Source organism: Pristis pectinata, chromosome 1, assembly GCF_009764475.1.
Source record: "Pristis pectinata isolate sPriPec2 chromosome 1, sPriPec2.1.pri, whole genome shotgun sequence".
Lineage (NCBI taxonomy): Eukaryota > Metazoa > Chordata > Chondrichthyes > Rhinopristiformes > Pristidae > Pristis > Pristis pectinata.
Window position 1 is genome coordinate 114,024,250 of NC_067405.1, and position 23,706 is coordinate 114,047,955.

Genomic DNA, 23,706 nt, shown 5'->3' on the forward strand with positions numbered 1-23,706 from the left:
GGTTTAGCATCATTTCTTGCCACCTTCTTAATCAGAGGACAACAAAAAATATGAGAACACCTGCAAAGTGAGAGGAAATCATAGACCACTACTCACTGGTCATTTTTCTCTTCAATAATATGGCCTGATCACTTATCTGCAGCTCTTTTTACACAGAAGCTTTCTTTGGCGTGGTATGAGTATTCAAACCGGGTGTGTAATTTTTATTTTGCAGAAAAAACAAACACATACACCACAATGTTACAAAAACTTGTATTATCTCCCTTCACTTTCAATTTAATGCTGATATGAAATAACCATCATTTTAGTTAAGTGACAGAATTGGGAGTAAATAAATACATTGTAGCATTTGCTGTTTTAAGTCACAAGAGTAATTCATTGGTAACTTTAAACAAGAACATTTGAAAACTATACACTTGCAAAGAACAGCAAGTAAAACATGAGTGTTTGTCATAAAGCTTTAACATGTAACAAACGTGCTTTTTCCATAAGGTGACAAACTGTAAAAATATGCATTTATGTGCAGCAGTAACTATGCAAGAAACGTATTTCTTGTACACTACCTTCTTTACAGAGGAAAACAAGAACATTAGCATGCATGCACCTACCATATGGGGTTGCCTCTGCCTGACATGCAACAAAGGAAAGAAAGTAATATGGGATTGTGTATTTTAAAGAGAGAAAAAGGTTCTACACTGAACTTTTCAACAAAACTGTCCATAAATACTTAGGGAATAATATAAAAAAAGAGGGAGGAAGTATCCAGGTAATTACTACTAGCGTTGCTTCCTATTCCTCTCAGAGGAATAAACATTCACTATTTTCTGAATCAAGATAAAGAAATACAAAAAATAAAAGCCATCATAGCAAATGTTAATGGCTTGTACAAAACAATTTTTTAAAAATTTTAATCTAGTTTTCTTTTATATATAGTGCACACACATCCATTGCAAGACTTTGCTTTGAACTTTAAAATATCTTCATTACGAGAGGTCTTGTTTTCCAGCCATAATCTCTTAAAGGCATTACAGTAACCTGGCAGAAATTCTAGAAAACTTCCATTTCTGGAACAGCTTGCTACAGTAAGTTGTTTTATATGGTTCCACTACTAAGTTTTTCCAATGTCCACAAAAAGTTAAGCACTTCAAACATATGCAAATCAGTTACTACACCAGGCTTTGTGCTGGGCTTGCAGGGATATTCAGTGTGCACAACACTTAACCAAACAAAAACAAAGACTATAAATATCAAGAATACGTCTTCTCACCTTTGTTTTTCAATTAATGGTGCTATTTTGTTCTGTATAAAACAGTTAATGTTTGGGGTATGTGGAAGATACAAAAGGAAAGGCACTGCCGCTTTATTTCTAAATATTTGACTTCACAGCCTTATATGCATGCAATCATCATTTCATAAATAATTCAATTTACATAGGATAGTATTAATCAAGCTCTACACCTGCAGTCAATACAGGACTCAACCGAAAAAAACCAGAATGGCATCAGTGTTCTCAAGACAAAGCCACATGTTAAAATCAATTCACCAGACAGCACTTCTTAGCAAAACAATTTTTTTTATCAATGTAAATATTTAAACTATACCTCATCAATAGAAATAAGCAATAATATTAAAAATTAACTAAATGGATGTTAATATTTTGAGACATACTCATGGTTACCAGCCATAGCAAGTTAATACATAACATATCTAAAATAATACATCTAATTAATAGATAACCTCTGCATCTATAAATCAGTGGAGGAATAAATATCAATTCTGATTTGTAAATACTTTTAAGGACTCTCATTAAACAGGTTTTTGTGTTAGCATGAATGGAGTCACATTAAATGTTTGAACCTGCATTCAATGTATAAACATAAATGCACTTTTTGTGAAAATGGTTAAACACTTTGCTTTCACCAATTTCTATAATACTGCACTTCCAACTCCCTTTCTGACAAAATATCCATATTTATTCAACCTCATCCAGTTTCGTTCTTATTTTTCTCAGTCCTCACCCTTCCTTTTCCTTACATTTTGTACAAACTCGCCTTCTTCCACACTCTTGGATGCTTAATCTCTAGATTGCAGATTTTTGAACACTTTGGGTAAGTGGCTGGGGAAGGGATGTAGAAAATATTTAGGATCTGATAACTTGCGTACAGTACCAACAATTTTAACTGTAAACATTGGGCCTTTTTGCAGGGGTGGTGGTGGGGGGAGGCAAAAATCTGAAGCAAAACAAGAGCAAACAGCATATTGCCAACAGTTAAACTGATTTACTTTAACTCCTAAGGTATCACATAACTCTCCAGCATTCAACAACATTCCAGAATCCCCTCTCTCACTTTCATCATCTTTAACATCTGTGCCCACTTAGGTCAAGCACTTAGGCTTTCTTTTAGAATAAGCAACTATCCCATGGAAGCATAGCTTTGCTGCTAATCAAAAGAGCAAACCTGCTGCTATTGCAGAGGGGGAAAAATGCTTTAACAATGACAATACAAATAACAATGGCATACCTGAAAATGTTTATGTACCCTTTATATTTATGTAAACAACAAGTCAATTTTAGTTGCACTTAAATTATTCATCTCAGAATCCTCTTCACGAGGATAGTACTTCAATTCTGAAAAGAGCTCAACAACCAAATCAGATACATTTAAGGTGAAAGACACCCTACACGTTGCACTTTCTTTCTTTTGGTCGCACATTTTTAGTACAAGTTTACAGAATTTTTTAAAGAAATATTTCTAGGTACAGAAATGTAACCAACCACTATTGAAATTCACCTCTTGTCACTACAAAAGGTTACCCCATTCATCTGACACTTCTACACTAACTGCTCTGCCGACTTCTCTGAGGTTGTTTCACTGCAAAATCCTTTTCGTGGACTGAAGTACTTTTATTTGGCCTGACAATGCTTCAGGATTTGATGACACAGTGACAATCCAAACACTTGCGCAAAAATAAAATGTTCATTACAGCTTGCAGAAACATAACACAAGATATCAGTTGACCCTGACCAGGGCACGTGACTGGAACTTGTGAACGTGGTCTGAACCCATTACTAATAAGATTCAGAGCCAGCACCAACTGGTGTAGTTTAACCTTCTAGATAGTAGAAGTTCTGTCAACGCCATCTGAAAATTAAGAGCAAAGTCAGTATTCTGAGGTTTTATTGAAGTATTCTCACATATTGAGATGTATATCATTGTATAATGTAATATTTTTATTTAATCTACACAAGAGTAGTGACTGAAACTTCATTTAATTTGAAAACAGTGCAGATAACAAAAAATAACGTTATGTAGGCTTGCACCAAAAGGCATCCATTCAAAACCACATTTTAAATGACAATGCAAAACTTCAAATTCACAGATAAATTTATTTTAAATGTCCCCATGTCAAATTTCTTTAAAGAGGAACTAATTAAGATTCCCTTGGCGGTATATCATCAGCTTTTCTATTTCAACATATGATATTAGTTTAGAAACTGTGGTGGAAGGTAAAAGATTTACTTTAAGTATGTTGCAAAACTATCATTCAATCCGCTGACATGAAAAAAAACTAATAATAATCTGAGTTGACCTCTTCTAAAAGCAATGGAACAACAGTAGCAAGTTTGAAAATAGAGAATCATGAACACTTATATGTGACATGGGAAACCAGATTATAGAAATATTGCATTTAAATTATATGACATAGCAGAGAGTATTTACCAGAACTGTTCATGGTGGAAAATATACAACACAATATACTATCAGGATCTAAGGCGGTCTTTGTAAGCAAGTTGCCTGAATGATCTTTATGAACGTTTATCCCTTATCATTCCTCTGAAGTAGATTTCTTCATGCATCTTCATGCAGAGAAGTTACTCAATCTCTCCTCAAACCAAACAAAGTTCTCCCCCATGTGGTCAAAGTACATAGATACCCAAACCAATGATTTCAATGTTTAAAGAATAATTCCTTTGAAGCTGAGGTCAAAAAGCATACAAGGTGGCCAAAATTAATTTCACATTCAACCTATAAGTAAGATGGAGGTGCTTGAAGACAAAATTTAATGCTATAAGAAAGAGAAAATACATTTTGGCAAATGGAAATTATTTGTTTTCTGCCTGAAGTTCCAGGCTCTGATGGGTTCACAATACCTTTTAAAAAGATTTCTTCCCTGTTTCTCCAATCTAGAATAAAATGATTGCTATACTTTCAAAATGGAAAAGACAACTGCTCAGTTTTCCAATTCCTACCATTCAACTGATGTACAAAGATTGTGAAGGATTATAAATTAAAATATTAATTTTTAAATTAAGAAATTATTAAAGTTCTTGATTTGTGAAATACACAAACTCAATTTACCATTCACCAAGCCACAGTTTCACTTGACACAAGGAGACCATGATCAAGAGGAGCGGTTACTGAATCATAACCCCTTGACTCTTAAAGTGAGGGAATAAAAAGGCTCGTGAGCAGAGATCTGGACTGTAATAAATGGCTGATAAAATTAACGACAATAAAAACTATATAATAATTCAATTATCTAATTCTACTCCTTCACAGGAGAAAAATCAGTGTAGTTAAAATATTCAGATTTTCTACGATCGTCAGTTTAAATATTTTTCTAAACCATCTTAAGATACAAGTATTCGTCCTACCAGTTCATGAAAGAGAGGTGTGTAACACCATTACACTATTAACAATTCCTCATTAGATATCCAAATCTTAGAATTTTTCTTAATGTTTTCAATTTGACATGCAACAGCATAAAACTCAGTTAGTTAATTAAGGGAATTATTTGCAATTTAAGTTTATACTTTATGTAGATCAAACATTGCATTTTGTTAACAAAAGTAAGCAATCCTTGAACAAGGCATGGGCTGGTTCATTGTAAATTCAAAAACAAATTGTTGGGCTTTGATCATTACATTCAGTAAAACAACATGTATGTTGGCCAGTTGATATTATCTAAATAAACACAGGACATTTGTAGCTAAACCCTATAATTGGTTCAATATTTGAGAAAAGATATTTGACTAAATAAAATGTTGAGATCTCCCTCTGTAGGCAATGTTTACACAAACAGAAAAATTAAATGTTTATGCAATTTGCATGCAAGTTAAAAATAATTTCAGATATCAAGTAACTTGAACAAAGTGCATCTCCAATTCTGCACAGGATTAAAATTTGGATTCATGGATACAATTTTTCATTTTTTGTTGAAATATTAGCAGACTGAATATTTCATTGGAAAAAATGCCAAATTTTGCCTACCAAATGGATATAACATTATTCATTTGAAGCTTTCACTGTATTTGCATTAAAAGTTGCTGATCACAAAGAACAGCTTACCATAAGTCAACCTAACACCGTACTGAGAAAGTGACATTTAGAGAAATGTTTCACAACTTAAAGTGGATTTTCAAAAAGGATTCACTGTTCAAAGAAGAGGCTTATAAAGATTAAGGTACAAATGTAACAGAAAACTTTGTTTCCTATTGCTTTAAGAACTGTTGGAACTGGGGTCAGGAGGAACAGAGGGTTGTAAATCTTTGGAATTCTTTACTCAAGGGTTGTGAATATTCAGGCATTGAGGGTATTCAAGTCTGATATTTTGGAATCCAGGAGAATCAAGTAACCAGGTGGGAAAATTGATTTGAGAAAAAAGTCATGAGTTTTTCAAGTTTTGCATCAAGCCTGAGGAGCTGTGTGGACTATTCCTGTTCACATTTCAAATGTTCTGAAAAGTGGTTGAAGAGAGGACAGCTTAGGTGTCTGTCCTGATAATTGTGTTTTAGAATAAAACGGAGAGAACCTGTTCTTGAAATTTGCTGATGACACCAAATAGGTGCCTTAGGAAACAGAGAAGATGACAAAAGACATTTTGTAACAGGGTTAGCAGAATACATAGCTAAGTGGTGAACGTATTTACATGTTGAATGCTGACTGACAATACACCTTGAGATATAAAGCAAGTGGCATGAGTAGGGATTCAATGGAAAGATAGTGTTTGGAAACAGCCTAAAAATGCAAGTAAACCAAACCATAAAAAAGGGCAACACCATTTTTTGGATTTAAAAATTATAGTCACAGTATTGTAAAGAGTTTTGGCTGTTTCATGACAGAACCAATATTGAATCCATTAAGAATCATGAATGTATATTCACCAATCCAGGGAATGGAAACTGTAATTGTGGGGAGATACTTGAATCACTAGGAATACTTCCAGTAGAACACAATATTTAATGCAAGTCAATGTAAAATTTGAAGTACCTTTTCTTGAAAATGAATAAAGGTTTAGAGCTTTATTCACAAATAGAGCTAGGGAGGGGATATTTCTTCTAGTTTGAGCATTTATTTTAAGAGTGAAGATATCAACTGGAATTCCTTTCTGCAGTCATTTGTTGGAACATGGGATGCTCATGGAACGGAAAGCAGAGACCATTGTATTTTGAAAGGAAAATTGGATATGATTTAAGGACAGAAAGACACAAAATTATGGAACATAGTGAATAGATGAATCACTCTAGTAAAGAAAACTGGTATAGATGTGATCCAAATGGTCTTCAATGCTGCAAATGTTAATAGCTTTATGTATGGCGAAGTGTTGATGAAGCAGTTCAGTTTAACTTTGAAGTTTGAATATTTCAGCAACCAAAGTGAGAGGAATTGAAATAGTCTGAAAGGTTCGGTTCATTTTTCAGATCAGGGCAATTTTCTGACAATCAAGAGTCCTGCTTTCTATTTTTTGTAAGCAGCAGATCCAAAATGAAAGTACTGACACTAATTATAATTTGCAGTTGACAATAATAACAAGCTATGTAGAATGATCATAAAATATTATAAATTGCAAACAACAAATCTTAGAGACATTTACCACTCCTTTACACTTGTGAAACAGAAACATTAAAGGGTATAAAATTATTATTTCACTCAAGGTCTTATTTATAATAAATTTGGTTTACCAAGTCAAGCCAATCAAAAGCATATTGCCTTTCACATTATTCCAAAGCATTCTAATTTTACATCTACTTCACAGGGATTTTAGGTATAAATGTATTACATTCTATTGTCAACCTTTACACTTACCACCCAGGGCATGTTCAGTCATACTGAGACATAATGATTCCAGTCTGTTGTTTATATCAGGTTCTGTCACTGGCACTTGGAACTCTAAAAGGAAAATTGCCTTTCTGTCAGCATTCAAAGATAATTGCAGAAAAGAATTACCATCTTGATAATGAATAATAATAATAATTTTACAATTGTCAAACTAGTAAAAAGAACATCCAGTATCTAAAAATTGCACAGGTCATTTTCCAAAGGATGTTTTTGTTTAGAAAATAAATCTGATCTACTTCAGAAAGAAATTTGCCTCTCCTTCAATGGTCAGAAACACTGTCAAGAAAAGGTTTGTAAAGGCAAAAGAGTGTGAATCAAAGAAGGCCATTAGTACATTCCTGATGATTTTCCACATGGAGAAACCTATTGATGCAGTCAGGAATCATGTCTTGTATGTGATTTGCATACATTAAGCAAACGCTGAATATGAAAGATCCAAATCTATCCCTCACACTAATGGGCATAAACAGCACTAAAACAAACATGCTTCACTATGTTCCTTCAAGCTGAAGTTCACATGAGAAGTTGAGTTCTGGTGGGGGGAAAATAAGTTATTTTTGTTTTCCAACAAAACCTCATGGCCCTATTTTAGCTGATTCTGATAACTGTTCCCTTTCTTTGGATAATGTCCCACTGTCCTTCATCATCCCAGTCTTCAAAATGAGAACACTTCACCCTTCTGTCCTTGCAAATTACTCCCTCTTTTCTCTTCAGTCTGTGAATGTGTTGGGACCTCCTAAATTTATGTTCATCTTTCCTTGGACTTCTTTTACAAAATCTTCTAGTTTGTAAGCATTGCCATAATACTGAAATGGCCCTCACAATTACAAATGACATCCTATAATTTATACGCTCTTGTCCTTCTCAGCCTGTATGTAACTTCTGCCATGGTTGCCCACACCATCCTTCTTCAACTCTCTCCATCACTATTCAGCCAAATGAGACTGTGTTCCATTCTTCCCTATTCAGTTGTAGCTAGTGAATCACCTGTGAGCCTTTCCGTTTTCCCTTACCATCAGCCCAAAACCAAACCAGACTTCCAACCTTGGTACCACATTCCATCCTGAGATGAGCTTCAGACCACATTTCCATGCCATCGTCAATACCCCCCCTGTAACACTGCCAGACTCCACTTATGCTTTTGGGAATCCCTGGCCCAAAACCACTCAAAGTGTAGCATTTGGGATGATAGTGGGAACTTCTGCAGCAGGAGCACACAGAGGCCCTGTGTAAGCAGAAGGAGTGCACCACCTCACAAACTACCCACCCCATCATACATCTCCTGCCCAATCTATGGAAGGGTCTGTGGTTCCTACACTAGCCTCTTCAGTCATCTCAGAACCCACAGTACTGGGGTGGAAGCAAGTCGTCCTTGATCCTGAGGGCTTGCCAAAAAAGCATAGGAAGAAGATGATGATTCTGTTGTATGTATTCACCAACATCTCTCCTTAGGACATAGAATGGTACAGCACAGGGACAGGCCCTTCAGCCCATGATGTCCTTGCTGACCATGATGCTAATCTAAACCAATCCCATCTGTTTACATATGGTCTGTATCCCTCTAATCCCTGTCTGTTCATGAGTTTGTCTAAACGCCTCTTAAATATTGTTATCATATTTGCTTCTACCACCTCCCATGGCAGCAAAGTCCAGGCACCTACTGCTCTCTGTGTGAAAAAACTTGCCTTGGAAACCTCCTGTAAACCTTCCCCCCTCTTCCTAAACCTATGCCCTCTAGTATTCGACAATCCCACCCTGGGGGAAAAAGACTATCTTCCCTGTCTATGGCTCTCATAATTTTATATACTTCTACTATCAGATCGTCCCTCCAGAGAAAATAATTGAAGTTTGTCCAAACTCTCCTTATAGCTAATACACTCCAATCCAGGCAACATTCCAGTGAACCACTTCTGCATCCCCTCCAAAGACTCCACATCCTTGCTGTAGTGTGGTGACCAGTATTGTACACAATACTCCAAATGTGACCAAACCAAAGGTTTATACAGTTGCAACATGACTTCCCAACCTTTATACTCGATGACCCAACTGATAACGGGAAGCATTCTGTACGCTTTCTTTACCACCCTATCCACTTGTGTTGTCACTTTTATGGAGCTATGAGCATGCATCCCAAGATCCCTCTGTACGTCAATGTTCCTATGGGTTCTGCCATTTACTGTATTCTTTCCACTTAAATTTGACCTCCCAAAATGCAACACCTCACACTTGACCAGATTAAACTCCATCTGCCATTTCTCCGCCTATTTCCAACAGAATTATATCCTGCTGGATCCTTTAACAATCTTCTTCACTGTTCACAACTCTACCAATTTTTCGTGTCATCTGCAAACACTAAGTAGAACTCCCTCATTTTCATCCAGATCATTTATATGTATCACAAACAACAGACGTCCCAGCACTGATCTTTACAAAACACCACTGGTCACAGACCTCCAGTCAGAGAAATAGCCTCCATCACTACTCTATCCTCTTTGACCAAGTCAATTTTGTATCCAGCATACCAATTCACCATGGATTCCATGTGACTTAATCTTCTGGGCCAAGCTACCATAACGGAGCTTGTAAAATGCTTTACTGAAGTCCATGAATTCTTCACACACAAGCTAAAACATTCTTGGTGTTTGTATCTTAACTTGCACCCATCCACTTTACTCGTCACCCAGCTTGCTGAACAACATTGACAATTGGTTAAGGAGCATGTAGACTTTAAATATCTCTTCTTAGTATTCAAATTGCTCCACAGTCTTGCCCATCTTCCTCCAGGCCTAAAAACCTCTAGCCTCAATTCTAGCCTCAAGGTCGTCTCCTAACTTAATTGCACACCACAGCAGCAGTGCTTTCCTTCAGCTGACAAGATCCTATCCTGTGAAATAACCTGCCTTAACCTTAAATTGTTCCTTAAAACATTTCTTTCCTAATCTTTCCTTAAGTGGCTTGGTGTCAAAATGAATGTGTTTACACTCCCATGAGGTGTTTTGGGGTGATTTGCTCTGTTAAAGATACTTTATAAATACAAATCATTGCTGCTGTTACAATAATAGAAGGCATTTGGTCCGCAATGAGATGAAGGTTCTAAAAATTAAAGGGGTTTTATGCTGTATTGTACCACCAATGAACTGGGAAGGAAGTCCTGGGTCAGCTTCAGTGCTCCAAAAATACTAGAGACCAAGGCTTGAGGAATGCTAACCCAATTCTTTAGTATCTTCATTGGGATCTCAGAGGGGTTTCCCTGGATGAGAACAATGAAAATGAATACTGAGCACATCAAGGCTTTTGGGGCAGGAGGAAATAGTGCAAATATGGTCCAGAAAATTACAAGGACTGCAAGTGGTTTAGGTTCCCTTTGGAGTGTTTAGGCACTGTTAGGGGAACAGTGTTTAAATAGCTTGTTGAGGTTGAGGGCCCAGAATGCATGACCCAAGCTACTTCTGGAACAGTTTATAAGAAGCTAACCCATTGCTTTTGTTCACAGACACTGTATTCCCTGTTCTTTCATAAACCCCACGTGCCCTCAAAATAATCTCTTCATTGTTCACATCCTAAAAGGAAAATCATAGACTAAGGGAATGCAAGCTTCTAATTTGCAATTTACATGCAGAAATTGAAAGTTCACTAAACTATTTGTTTCCTGACACACCATCTAAAAAGCAAATACACATAAATTTGTTATTTGGTCACTGAAGAAGAAGATTGTGAAATTCAAGTCTCACTTGAGATGGTGAAATAAAATGGCTTAAGGAGCTTTGATAAGGAACTACAAAGGACATCAAGTGGGATTTTGTGTTATTACAGATCTCAATGCAATATTATGGAAAGGTGTTCCTTCACGGAACTTTAAATATATATACCTTTTTCAGTTCATGCCCTCTAATTAACAACTTTCCAACAAGTGAAACCAATTATCAAAAGCTCTCATTTTCATACATCTCACTTAGCTGTCATACAAACCTTTTTTGTTCTAATGAAAATAACCCTATTTTCATTACTCTTTCCTCCTTGTCACAGTGAAAGCAGAAATTACATTGAGCACACAGGACTTTTCCTATTATTTGTAAATCACACGGATCATTACAATGGCAATATAATTCGTCAATCATAAAGTTGGAAATGTTTTGCTTTAGTTAGTAAAAATCATAAACAAATGTATGTCATATGAAGCTGCACACTATTAAAAAAATACTTCAAATCTTATTTGCAATCATTATATATTTCAAGGGAAACATATTTAGCAGGGTTTCCTATAATTTTCTATTTATTCTACAAATTTGGAAAAGAAATGACAATCATCCACAAGCATTTACCACATACAGAAAACATCTTCTATTTTATGGCATACTTCTCAGTTAAGAATAATAAACCTATTCAATATCTATCAGCTGCATACCTTCCATGATGCATGTGGTATGCTACAACACTTAAAAATAGAATGCTTTGTTTTAGTTGGACGTAATAAAATTTCAGCTGTACATAAAGCCAGTGCTACAAAGCTAACTAAAGATCTGGTGGAGTCAACCTGTTATTTATAGATGCAGATCCCACAAGTGATGTCTGTGGTTTAATCAATTCAGTAATCTGAATAGCATCAGACATTTTTCTTGGTCCAGCCACAGTTGATTCTGGTCTGCATACTCTGGCCTTCAGCCAACCAGCCACTGTAGATGCTGGCCTTGCAGGGTAGAAATATCTTCACAATTTCAAAGGAATGCATAGTCACAATTGAGGAATAATATTTTTCAAGAGTATGTAAGAACTGAAGCTAAATTTTACCCACTTAAATAAAGGCATTGACTTACGTTTCTCTTCAACTCACCTTGCTGCTGAAACATCAACATGGTTTGTGGTGATGTGTGAACAGGCAACGAGCGTGTACGCTGGACTGAACTATGGGTTCGGCTTGGCATACTATTACTTCCTCCAGGGTTAGCAAACCATAGGTTCTGTGGAAGTATAAGCCATATATGTAGCAAAATAACTTCAAAAATGCTATTTCTAATATATGAAACCATTGTTACTTATATATCACCAAGCTCTAACTATGCTGGCAGTATAAACTGCCAAGTGATTATCATCCTTACAAGTTCCATTCATTGTTTTACATCCAGAATCTCTGTACAAATCTTTTGTACACTGTATTGTACATAAAATTCTTGGTTATTCCATTGTCAGAAGCAGATTCAGTTTTCTCTATATTTTCATTATTTCTAGATACCAAGGTGGGAAAATGCTTCACTGGGTCTTTAAAGCAAAAATCAGCCAAATTATTTATATCAAAAAAGGAGAAAATGTTTTAATCCGGCTTTGCAAATCTATTTAATCTGGCTCATTTAGCATCATTGGGAATATGGTACCTTCTTGGTAAAACAAGAATCACATTCATAGTTGCACATTTCCAAGAACATTTGATTATAAATCTTCTACAATACAATAAACAAAAAAAACCTTCAACAAACCTGCCTTCCTTGTTTTAATATGGCTGGATTGCTGGTTGCACTGCGCTGTGGGGCACCCATGAGTCCACTTGGACCCATCAGACCCAGACGAGCAGTGGGTATATTTCGAGGGGGCATCTGGAATTGACGTTGAGTTCGTCTACCCATTCCTCCACCCACAGATCCAGCTGCTGGTAGGGAGTTGGACTGACTGAAACCCCAGCTGTGGAAAGAGAAAAATGGGCAAATATAACATTTAATCTAATCTTTTAAAAATGATCATGACAAATTTGATGAAGTAAATATATTAAAGCTCAATCAATTACTCCACAAACAGCTGATGCAGATACATTTGTGCATAATATGTACATTTTTTATGTGCTGTTTACCTTTGATTGATCTTTAAAGTTGTACAACTAATAATTAGTGGATAACAAGTGACCATAACCATTGTCACAAAATATTGTGTATCGTTCAGCTAGTTTTGCAGGTGTCTGAATTTAGTAGGCATATTAATTAGACAACATGTACCAGATACAGCATAAAGTATGTGGGAAAGGGAATGAGATGGGAAACATGGAAAATAATCCTTCCTTGAATGGAAATTTGGCAAGACTGGGAATAAAGAGCAGTTTAATTGGAAGATATATATATATAAAGATAATTCAACTAACATTTATAGTAATGGTGACAAAACAGGTGGAGCAATGATTTATGTTACTTCTAGGATTTAAGAGTTTCAAATGATTGATATTAGCAAACACTAAAGTCTTAATGGGAGTGGCAATACTTCACTTTTCTAGGAGCATCTCAGTGCACTCTAAGGTGGAGAGGGTGGCTTCAAAATCTATGGAAAACAATTAATGATTGAATAATTTGGAAAAACAAAGAAACGTTTAAGGATTACTGGTAAGTCTATAATCAAAAGTATATGGAATTCAATGTCAGTTTGAGATTCAAGTGCAGTTTTGGGCTTCATTTGTAAGATGCTAGAGAAGTTAGAGGCCAGATTCAGATTCTACTTATTGTGGAGAAATAGAATTGACAGCCTGATAAATAGTGGATGATTTCATTAAAATGAAAGTTGATTGATAACTCGATACCGATGTTAATCATTTATGAGGTAAAGTGACAAAGTTGACAGAGCAAAATGTTTTGAAGGTGTAAGGTTTTGAGTGATAGGACCCAAGATACAGATCTAAACAAAGTATCCCCAAAACACCAAATACAACATGTAGATCATTTTGTTTCATATTTTGTGCTTTGATCTCAGCAGAAAGACAGTTTATGCCAGTAATGGACTGGGGAAGGATGTGTGGTTAAGGTGATCACGAGGAAAATCACCTCATCCCATGCTTCCCTCTTCTTGATTGTACAAGCAAAACATTCACTAGATATATTCTAGTTTTAGTCTCCTAACCTAGAGGAGGATATAGTTGCTATCAGAGGGAGTGCAGAGCAAACTCATCACTCTGGTTCCTGGGATAGTGAATCTGCCACATGAAGAGGGATTGAAACTAAAGAAATTTCTATTGAAACATAATACATAGAGAGTTTGACAGGTGCAGAATGTTTCCCCTAAGGAGTCCAATATTTGGAGGTCACAGTTTCAAAATAAGAGGATAGGTCACTTAAGGACTGAAATCAAGAGAAATTTCTTCAATCAATGAGTGTTAAATGTTTGGATGATAGGGTGGCTCAGATATTGATTGCATTCAAAACAGATGATAGATTTCTGATGATTAGAGGAATCAAGTGACATGGGAAAATGGAGCTGTAGTAGATCAATGAAGATTTTGTAAATGGTAAAACAGCTCAGGGGATTGGAAGGCCTGTCCCTATTTATTATGCTCTTATTATTGTGTATTTTATATTTCTTGATTTATATTCATAAATATCCTGAAACTCACTGCTTTGTGCTCAACATCACCATGGTTTTGGGCTCCGTGGCTGGAATTTCAGAATTTGGATTTACAGCAGGAGGTTCTCCATTCAATGTACTTTTAGTGCTCGGACTTCTTTCCAAAAATTGATGGACTACCATTGAAAGGGGAGAGAGAGTTGTGGAAATGGACACTCACACATCTATAATCAATTTTTACTCATTGCTCTCTATTGATAAATACAAGTAGAATTTGTCTTCCTGTTTATTAATAGCAAACCAATGGAGACAAAAATGTGAGAAAATACAGTGTAAGATGTCCAGAACATTTGAGAAAGACTGAATTTTGAGTTACGTTACTACTCGCTTCTTCAACAAGAACTAATGGCTGTAGATATTTGACTACATCTGACCTACCCTGAACACAACTCACAGAAATACTGTAGTTTTGAAAATTAATCAATACAATGGCATTTAAAATTAGTTCCACTCCATAAATGTGCTCATTTCACAAAAAAAGTCGAACTACCTGATTAAAACTAATTGAATTTATATTTTGCACATATTTCAATCTAAAGATTAATGATCTGAAGTTTATAAAGTGAGGGTTCCCTAATCTAATGTCAGAAAAACAGCAAATATTACAAGATGATCTGAAAAGAATTCTGGCAAAGTTTAATTGCACAAGATCTATATTCGGTTCAGTACATATTAGTAGGAACCTATATGTTGTTCTACAAAAGGTCAACTAATAATTATACTGTAAATTACTACAAATTTGCAATTACTTTTCAGAAATAATTTTTTGGTTAATGCCCTATTTATACTATACAACAAATGTTAAACCAGGGTTTTGTTTAATTAAGTTACGTTTTAAAAATTGTATTCTGTTGTGCTCTTGAATTTCTTTTAAATTGGTAGCAAATTTATGTACACAAAAGAGCCACAAAACAGATTATACTACAATGGGAAAAGTGAAACGTACTCCAACTCAAATATATTCTGAATGGCAATGATAATTGATTTGAAATTTTTGATAACTTCAAACCAACTAATTTTGTATTATGCAAGTCCTCCCCAGCTTATGAATACCTGACTTGTGTATATCCCGTACATACGAACGAGCATTTGGAAGACTGGGGGTATGGACTTGCTGGCTGCTACGGGGCTGCAGGCATCTTCTGCCACCTGGGAACTCAGTTTGCAGCTGTATTTACGACTTGCAAACTGTTTGAGTTGTGAATAGTTCACAAGAATGGAACCCTGTCATAACCTTGGGATGACCTGTATGGCAATAGCCCCATTTATTGCCCGTCCCTAATTGCCCTCAACCGGCTGGTGGTAATCCACAACCTTGAACCACTGCAGACCTGCTGGGAAGGTAGTCTCATAATGCTGTTGGGTTCGGTGTTATAGGATTTAGTCCTAGTGGTGAAGGAATATAAAATAATTCCAAGTCAAGACGGTGTACCGCTTAGAGGAAAAAGTACAGGTTTTGATTTTTCCATGCAATTATTCTTCTTGTCCTTGGTAATTGGGACAGTGAGTTTGGTTGTCAGAATAGCAAAGATAAGTAATTATTGTCATTTTGTAAATACACGCTGCAGCCAAAGTACACCAATGGTGAAGGGAATGACATTTAGGGTGGTAGATGTGGTGGCAATAGAGTGGGATGCTTTATCATAGATGTTGTTGAGCTTCTTGAACCCTGTTGGAACTACATTCATCCACACAAGTGGAGAGTGTTCTAACATGCATCTAACATGCCTTGTCAATGACAGAAGTGCTTTAAGGGTAGCAAGAAACCCAGTATAGCCACAGTATTTCTGCAGATTTTTCAGCTGTGCATTTCCCCCTCATGTGTTGATAATGGGCGACTTAGCCATGGTATTGCCATTGAATGTCAAAGTTAGGTCATTAGACACACTTTTATTGGTGGTGATCATTGTCTCACACTTCTGGGGAATGAATTCCCACTTCTGACCTTGTAGTGGAAGGATGACCATTGATAAAACAGTTGAAAATGGTTGCATCTAGGAACTTGTGCATTGATGCCCTGGGCTGAAATAACTGATCTCCAAAAACCACCTCCTTTTGTGTAAGGTACAACTCCAAGAAAGGGCTTTAGTTTTGCTACAGGGATATTTAGAGCCAAACAGCACAGAAACAGGCCCTTCAGCCCATCATGTCTATGCCAACCATCAAGTATCGATCTACACTAATCCCATTTACCAGCACTGGTTCTTAGCCTGCTATCCCTTGATGATTCAAGTGTTCATCCATTGCTTCTTAAAAAGTTGTGAGAGTACTAGCCTCCATCACCCTCTTGGCTAATATGTTCCAGATTACAACCACTCTGAGTGGGAAAAAGAATCTTCCTGAAATACCCTCTAAACGCCTTACTCCTCACCTTAAAGTTTTGCTCTCTGGACTTAGACGCCTCTGCCACGAGGAAATTTTCTTACTCTCTACCCTATCTATGTCAGCCTCAGTCTCACCTTGCTTCTTGAGACCATATTTGGACAAAGCAGTGATGTGGTCTTCAGCAGGGGCTCTGGCAAATTCACACCACAGTCTCTCTATCACTGTCAGACTGATATAGCGGTAATTAAACTGATTGCATTTATACTGCTTTTTAAGAACAGGTCATATTTGATAATGTACAAATTGCTGATTTATATGTCAGTGTTGTAATTGTATTAGAACAGCTTGACTAGAGGTGTGGCTCGTTCTGGAACAGAAGGATTCGTTATTGCTGTATACAGTGCTTTCAGCCACTCTCTGAAAATCATATGGAGTGAATCAACATGGCTTAAGTCTAGCTTCTGTGATCGTGGGGAACTCAGGAGGAAGCCTAGATGCATCATCCACTCAACAGTTCTACCTTAATATATTTGTAAATTCTTCAGCTTTGCCTTTGAGACTCATCGTTTAAGATGGGGTTCCTGGAGTCAACTCCTCTCAATAGCTGCTTAACTGTCTACTGCCATTTATGGACCAGATGGTGCCAGACTGCAGAGCATTAATCTAATCCAGTGGTTGTGGGACCACTGAGCTATATCTATTACATGACATGTGGCAAACAAGTAGTACTATGTTGCAGCTTTGTCAAGTTGGCACCTCATTTTCAGGCACTCCCAGTGCCTCTTCCAGCATGTTCTTCAATGTTACTCATTAAATCAGGATTGGTCTCATGACTCGATTGTAATAGTTGAGCAAGAGATATGCAAGGTAATGAGGTTACAGACAATGGTGGATTAAGTAGTATTTACACAAGTTCTTTTCACAAACATTATATATGAAAAAGCAATCAGAAACACCAAGAAACTGGATATTGCTTGGGTGATATTTTTAAAGTCAAATATGGCTAAATTACCTGCATAAATTATTGCAAAACCAAGGAAATGGAAATTTATCATTTAGCTTTCGCTTGTCCCACTTTAATTAGATAAAACACATTATTAGTAATAAATGGAAATAAATTTAAAATAATTCAGAAGCCCATAAAAGTTCAGAATTGAGAAGATAAATATTAAAACACACTTTCTTTGCTGTCGATAGCCTGGCATATCCAAGAGAGATTTCCGGGGGAAAGATCTAAAGAGCTTCTGAACCTGCTGTTTCCAGGACAATAATCTTTTCTTCTGTGTTTCCGTAAAAGCCTAAGAGAAAAGCAAACAATTCTAATTAAAACTGCAAAATGTCATTACACATGCACAATCTAAAATTAATGTTTTCACTTAGTCAACATGTACTAATTAAACATCATTTAATAATAACAGGATTTTTTCAAAGAGTTGTAATATTTACTTCACATGTATTAGTAGAAAAATTCCTGGTTTTCCCTGTTCAAGTAAGTCATATTACGTCAGGTTTCACAGTTGTTCTGGGCACTTACATATTTTTATAGATATCTTATACAAAGATGCCAGGTATATAATAAATATCTACTTCAACTAAGAACGAGCACATCAGTCTCCTTTACTGAAAAAATATATATTTACATAACATAGAGTATAAAAATAAATTTAATTTCTATACATTGGGGCTATGAATGTCAAATAAAAATAAATTGAATAATCAAAAGAAAAATATCCTTAAGTATGTCCTTAAATGAGAATTTTCTCTCTTTCATATGGAGTTCAAAAACCCATTGTTTGACAAGCACTCATAGCAGCCTAATATGCACACTCTGAACACCCACAGATTGTAAAGATATGAAGAATCAGTAAATCTGTTTAGGCAGAACTGGTTGAGGGAGTAATATTGGCAGGATGCTCTTTTCAAATGAGTTTCAAAATGTCCATTTGGCAAGGTTTGAAGTACATTATCCTTGCACAATTGAATATTTAACCATCAAGACCAAAGTGCTAAGTTGAATATCGGGGTGTGTACTGGGTATTAGTGGAACGTATGCTCAATCTGGCATATTACAATGATCTTTAATTGTCTGCCCAGAATAAAATAAGGGCCATTATTAATAACGGAATTTTTTTGAAAATATATTTTTAATATAACTAAACAAGCCACATTTCAAATAAATCTCAATGGCAAGTTAAATGTAGTTTTTTTTTTACACCTTACTAGAGCATAAGCACAAAATACTCATATGGACTATCAGGGAAGAAGACATTTTGATATGTGTGAAACTTGAGAAAACAGGTAGTTGCTTATTAATCATTTGTCACTGCTCTATTAACATGTGTTTAACTGCTCCAAAATTAGGCTAAAATACCTTTATTTTCTACTTAAATGGTGGGAGTTTCTGAGCTCCAACAAAATTATTTCTTTACAGCAGGATTCAGAAGAAATTATCATACTTTTATTTACAAATGCAAGAATTTTGAAATTGCAAAATATTAGCACTACAACAAAGCAGCTTATTCCCCTCAAATAGGAAACTATTTCAGCAACAACTCCAGTACAAATAGAGCTGTACCTTGAAAAGCTTGCATAGGTAAGGTATTAGTACTTTGATAACAAGGTAACAAAGTTCATCAGGAAGAGCTTATATTGCCTCGAGTCTGCGTTGCCCCTCAGTACAACTGTGGTTTATCTGATCTGTGGCCTCAGTTCCATTTTCCTTCCCAGTCTCCTTAAAATTGATTCCCTTGTAGTTCAATAATAAATCTCAGCCTTAAACATATTTAATGACTGGGCATCTACAGTTCTCCATGGTTAAAAAAAATACCAAAGAGGAAAGTCCTCCTCAATTCCATTTTTATTGATTGACTCCTTATCCCAAGAAGCATCCTTACAGTAAATATCAAGCCAAACCCTTTTAGTCTCTTACCTGTTTCAATGAGATCACAGCTCATTCTTCAAAAATTATTGGCCCATTCTGGACAACTTTCCCACATTTGACAAAACCCTCATCCCAGTCATCAATCAGCTAAATTTTTGCTATATCACCTCAATGGCAAGTATATCGATAAATAAGGAAACCATAACTGATATCCAGTTGTGGTCTCACATAAGCCCTGGAGAGATGCAATAAACCTCCTTACTCTTATGCTCCAACCCCTTTGGAATGCAGGCCATCATTCCTTTGACCTACTTAATTATCTGCTTGCTAACCTTGCGTGTCTTGCATGAGGGCACCCAGGTACCTCTGATTGTCAACATTTAATAATACTCTGGTTTTCTATTCTTTTTACTAAAGTGGATGAACTCACATTTCACATCATAATACTTGATCTGCCATCCTTTTTTCCATTGACTTAACCTATCTATTTCCCTTTGCAGACACCGAATCCTCCTGAGCATACTTTGATATTTGTATCATCAACAAGCTCAGATAGCATAGACTTGATTCCTTCATGCTAAGTCATTAATAGAATTGTAAATAGCTGAGGTCTCAGCCATGATCTCTGAGCCAAACTACTGGTCATAGCTTGCCAGGTTGAAAATGAGCCAAGCTTTCATATCCTTTCTTTTTTATCTGTATCAATCCATTTTCCATGGTGAAATATTGCCTCAACCCCATAATCCCTTAAAGCAGTTGCCTTTTATGTGGCTTATTACTGAAAGCCATTTGGAAATCCATATACACAACATCCATTGGCTCACTTTTACCTATCCTACCAATTATATCCTCAGGAAATTCAAACGGACTTGTTGAACATGCTTGCCTTTTCATAAACACTATGCAGACTCAATCTCTAAGCATGTGATACTTTTCTACATGCTTTGTTATCTGCTCATTAATAATGGATTCCAGAATTTTATCAACATCTGATGTTTGGCTAACTAGCTTGTAGTTTCTCATTTTCTCTCCTCCTCCTTGCCTGAATAGTGGTGTTACTTTTACAGTTTTCCAAAATGCATTCCAGGGTCCAGGGAACATTGGTAGATGACAACTGTATTTGCACTCACCTCTTATAAAATCAAAGGATGTAAGCCATGAGGTCCAGAGATTTGTCAGCTTTTAGTCCTATTAATTTTCCTTGTAGCTTTTCTCCCCCCAGTGATATTAATTAAATTCCCCACCCTTTTGGCTCTTGGTCACCTGCCATTTTTGGTGAGCTTTATTGTCTTCTGTTGTGAAGAAATATATAGCATGCATTTAATGCCGTTGCCTTTTCTGTAATCCCATTATCAATTCTCCCCAATCTCTATTTCTGAGTAACTAATGTTGAAATCTGCAATAATTCTCATCTAATGCATATTAATGCATAAGCTACTATAATCTATTTTTATGGTTTTTAACTACTTCATATTCATATTCTGCTTTTTCGTTTAATCAGTTTTCTAGTCATTCTTCAAGATGTTGTAAAATTTATTTGAAAGCAAATAATTATACAAAATTATTCAAGTGTAACTCAGATTTGCAATTTAGTTATCTGCTAAATCAAAAGTAGAAACCATTAAGACATACATAAATTTCACCAGCAACTTTTTTCTTATTTGAAACTAATTACCTGTTACAGCTATTTCAGTTCCAGGCTCTAGCTCAAGTTTTTTTTGTACAGTGTATCTAATGACCAAAAGTATTCACTATTCTTGATATTCAGTTTGTTTGTATTTTTCGCAAAGCAAATAAATTACTGAGCTATTGAGCCAAGACAGTTTATGACAGATTCCCATGGTCAAGCTGCATTTTGCACCAATTAACTACTTTCATATTGTCAATACAATTCTGGCCACCCACTCAACTTTTGAGATTAGAGGGGTAGAAAGCATAGGGACAGAAACTCTTCAGAAAAGAGCCGCACAGTTGATTCCTATTGTCAAAGGTCCTGGATACAAGGATAAGCTTCAGATGCTTTAAAGCTACAAAATGAAGTAACTGGGTAATCTTTTAGAAACAGAGGTAGAAAATGTATTGTCTCAGTGTTTTCCTAAATTCATTTTTCCTCTTTGGTCTTAATGTCAGATGCATACAATAATAAAATGCAATGAAATAAATTACCCACAAAATTATTTTAAGTTAAATTGCAAGAAGTGGATGAGCAGATTTAAACTTGTGAAGCTTCAAATTGTAGGTTTTTTCAAAAAGATTAAATTGAGCAGATTGTTTATGTCATCCTTAAATTTTGGATTTATTCTCACCTCATGACCTAAACATTTGTCTATGAGTTGCAGGTAGGAACTTATGTTTTCTTCATCTGGTCTGGATACAAGGAGTTGTGTACACACTGTAAAATAGAACAGTCAAACATTACGACGAATGGTACTGATAAAATAAACTATTTCCAAGTGCACCACGCACATCTTTGAAAATTACAATGACCAAACTTAGTTCTAAAGCTTGACTGAGTTCAGCATTGTTTATAAAATTTCTCAGGTCATAAAACTTTACAGTGGACATATTTGTACAAATTCACATCAAGGGTTTTACACAATCTTTGATTGACCATGCAAGAACAGAGAGGAGAAATAGTGAAAATGAATGAGTAAGAATGAGATTAACAAAAATGAAAATCAAAATGAGAGGGAATGAGAACACTGTAAGATGAAGATTTGTATAACTAGAAAAGAATGAGCAGTAGAGAACTGTGCTCAAACACTAAGGGGGAGGGAGGAGAAGGGGAGAGACAAAAGGAAAGAGTGGCATGTAATCCAAGGGACAGGCGGACAGAAGCAAGAAGCAGGTAGTCAAAGACCTCAGGGCAGGTACAAAGATAGATAACAGTTTGAAATACAGAAAAACAGTGACATGTAGACATACATACATGCATTGTGGGATACACGTTATGGGAATTAAATTCTGATAAAGGAATATGCAAAGGACTAGGGGGAGAAAAATGATCTCTCATGACAAATTAAAGATAAATAACAAGAATTTGGAATATATTTTAAGATCGTATAAAATTTATTAAAAATATTGGCGGGGAACAAGAAGCACAAGAGAGTCAACAGTGACCCAAAGTTAAAAAGGGAGAAATATCCTTTCAGAAACTGCGACACAAAAGGAGGGCCCATTCAACAGCTCTGGACTATTCTAATTGCATTTCCTTGTTATTTTTATCCTTTTTAAAAAATTTAAACATAGTCTAATTACCTCTTAAATACAGTACGTTTTCTGTATTCTATTGCAAGAAAAAATTTCTGCTTTATGCATTTACCATTTCTGTGGCTCTTTTAATGATTCACTAATAACCTCTTCATCCCTAACAGCTCAAATCATTGAACAGTCTTCTCCCTTAATCCCCTCTATACCAAGCACAGAACCAGACATTCAAATCTATTATAAATTATGCTGAGTAATGTCTCAGTGAATCTATAATGCACCAATCGTTTTATAATGGGGTACTCAGAACAACAACAATTTAGCCTAGGTTCAAATTCTAACCATTTACCACTCACTATCCCACTTCTAAAGATATGTATTTGCATCTCAAAATCTCAATTCTTCCACTTCATTGGACATTTTTGCTAGTTAAAAGGTATTATTTATTTTTTGACATCACCCATCTATCCTGACCCTACCACCAATCCTCCACAAAATGTTAAATTCATATTTATCCACAATCATCACATTCACCACATATCTGTCCATTATAAAGGTACAGTAGCATAGTGATCATGCTTCTACCATTGGCAATGTTAACAACATCCATATTGCAAGAATGAATGAATAGAACCCAAATCATTTCTGTAGCAATAAACAAATTTCAAGGCACATAAAAAGCTGGATTGGTGGAGACTAATAACTTACTCTTCCTATTCATTTAACCATTGCAGGCAGTCTTTTTAATAGGTCCATAACATTGGACTTCATCAGCTTGAAGGTTCAAACATTTAATACATC

At 35.8% G+C, this 23,706-nt stretch overlaps 1 protein-coding gene across 1 annotated transcript in view; it reads right to left on the reverse strand.

Annotated features, from left to right (window-relative positions):
- Positions 1-211: 211 nt before the first annotated feature.
- Positions 212-23,706, reverse strand: part of samd4a (sterile alpha motif domain containing 4A) — a 128,794-nt gene continuing 105,299 nt past the window's right edge. Inside the window, exons 8-13 of the mRNA XM_052026487.1 lie at positions 22,005-22,090; positions 17,997-18,115; positions 12,593-12,794; positions 11,953-12,079; positions 7,089-7,172; positions 212-3,143 (exon numbers count right to left, since the gene is read on the reverse strand). Coding sequence (XP_051882447.1) covers positions 3,115-3,143; positions 7,089-7,172; positions 11,953-12,079; positions 12,593-12,794; positions 17,997-18,115; positions 22,005-22,090 — 647 coding nt within the window. The 3' untranslated portion in view covers positions 212-3,114. The remainder of the gene's footprint in view (positions 3,144-7,088; positions 7,173-11,952; positions 12,080-12,592; positions 12,795-17,996; positions 18,116-22,004; positions 22,091-23,706) is intronic.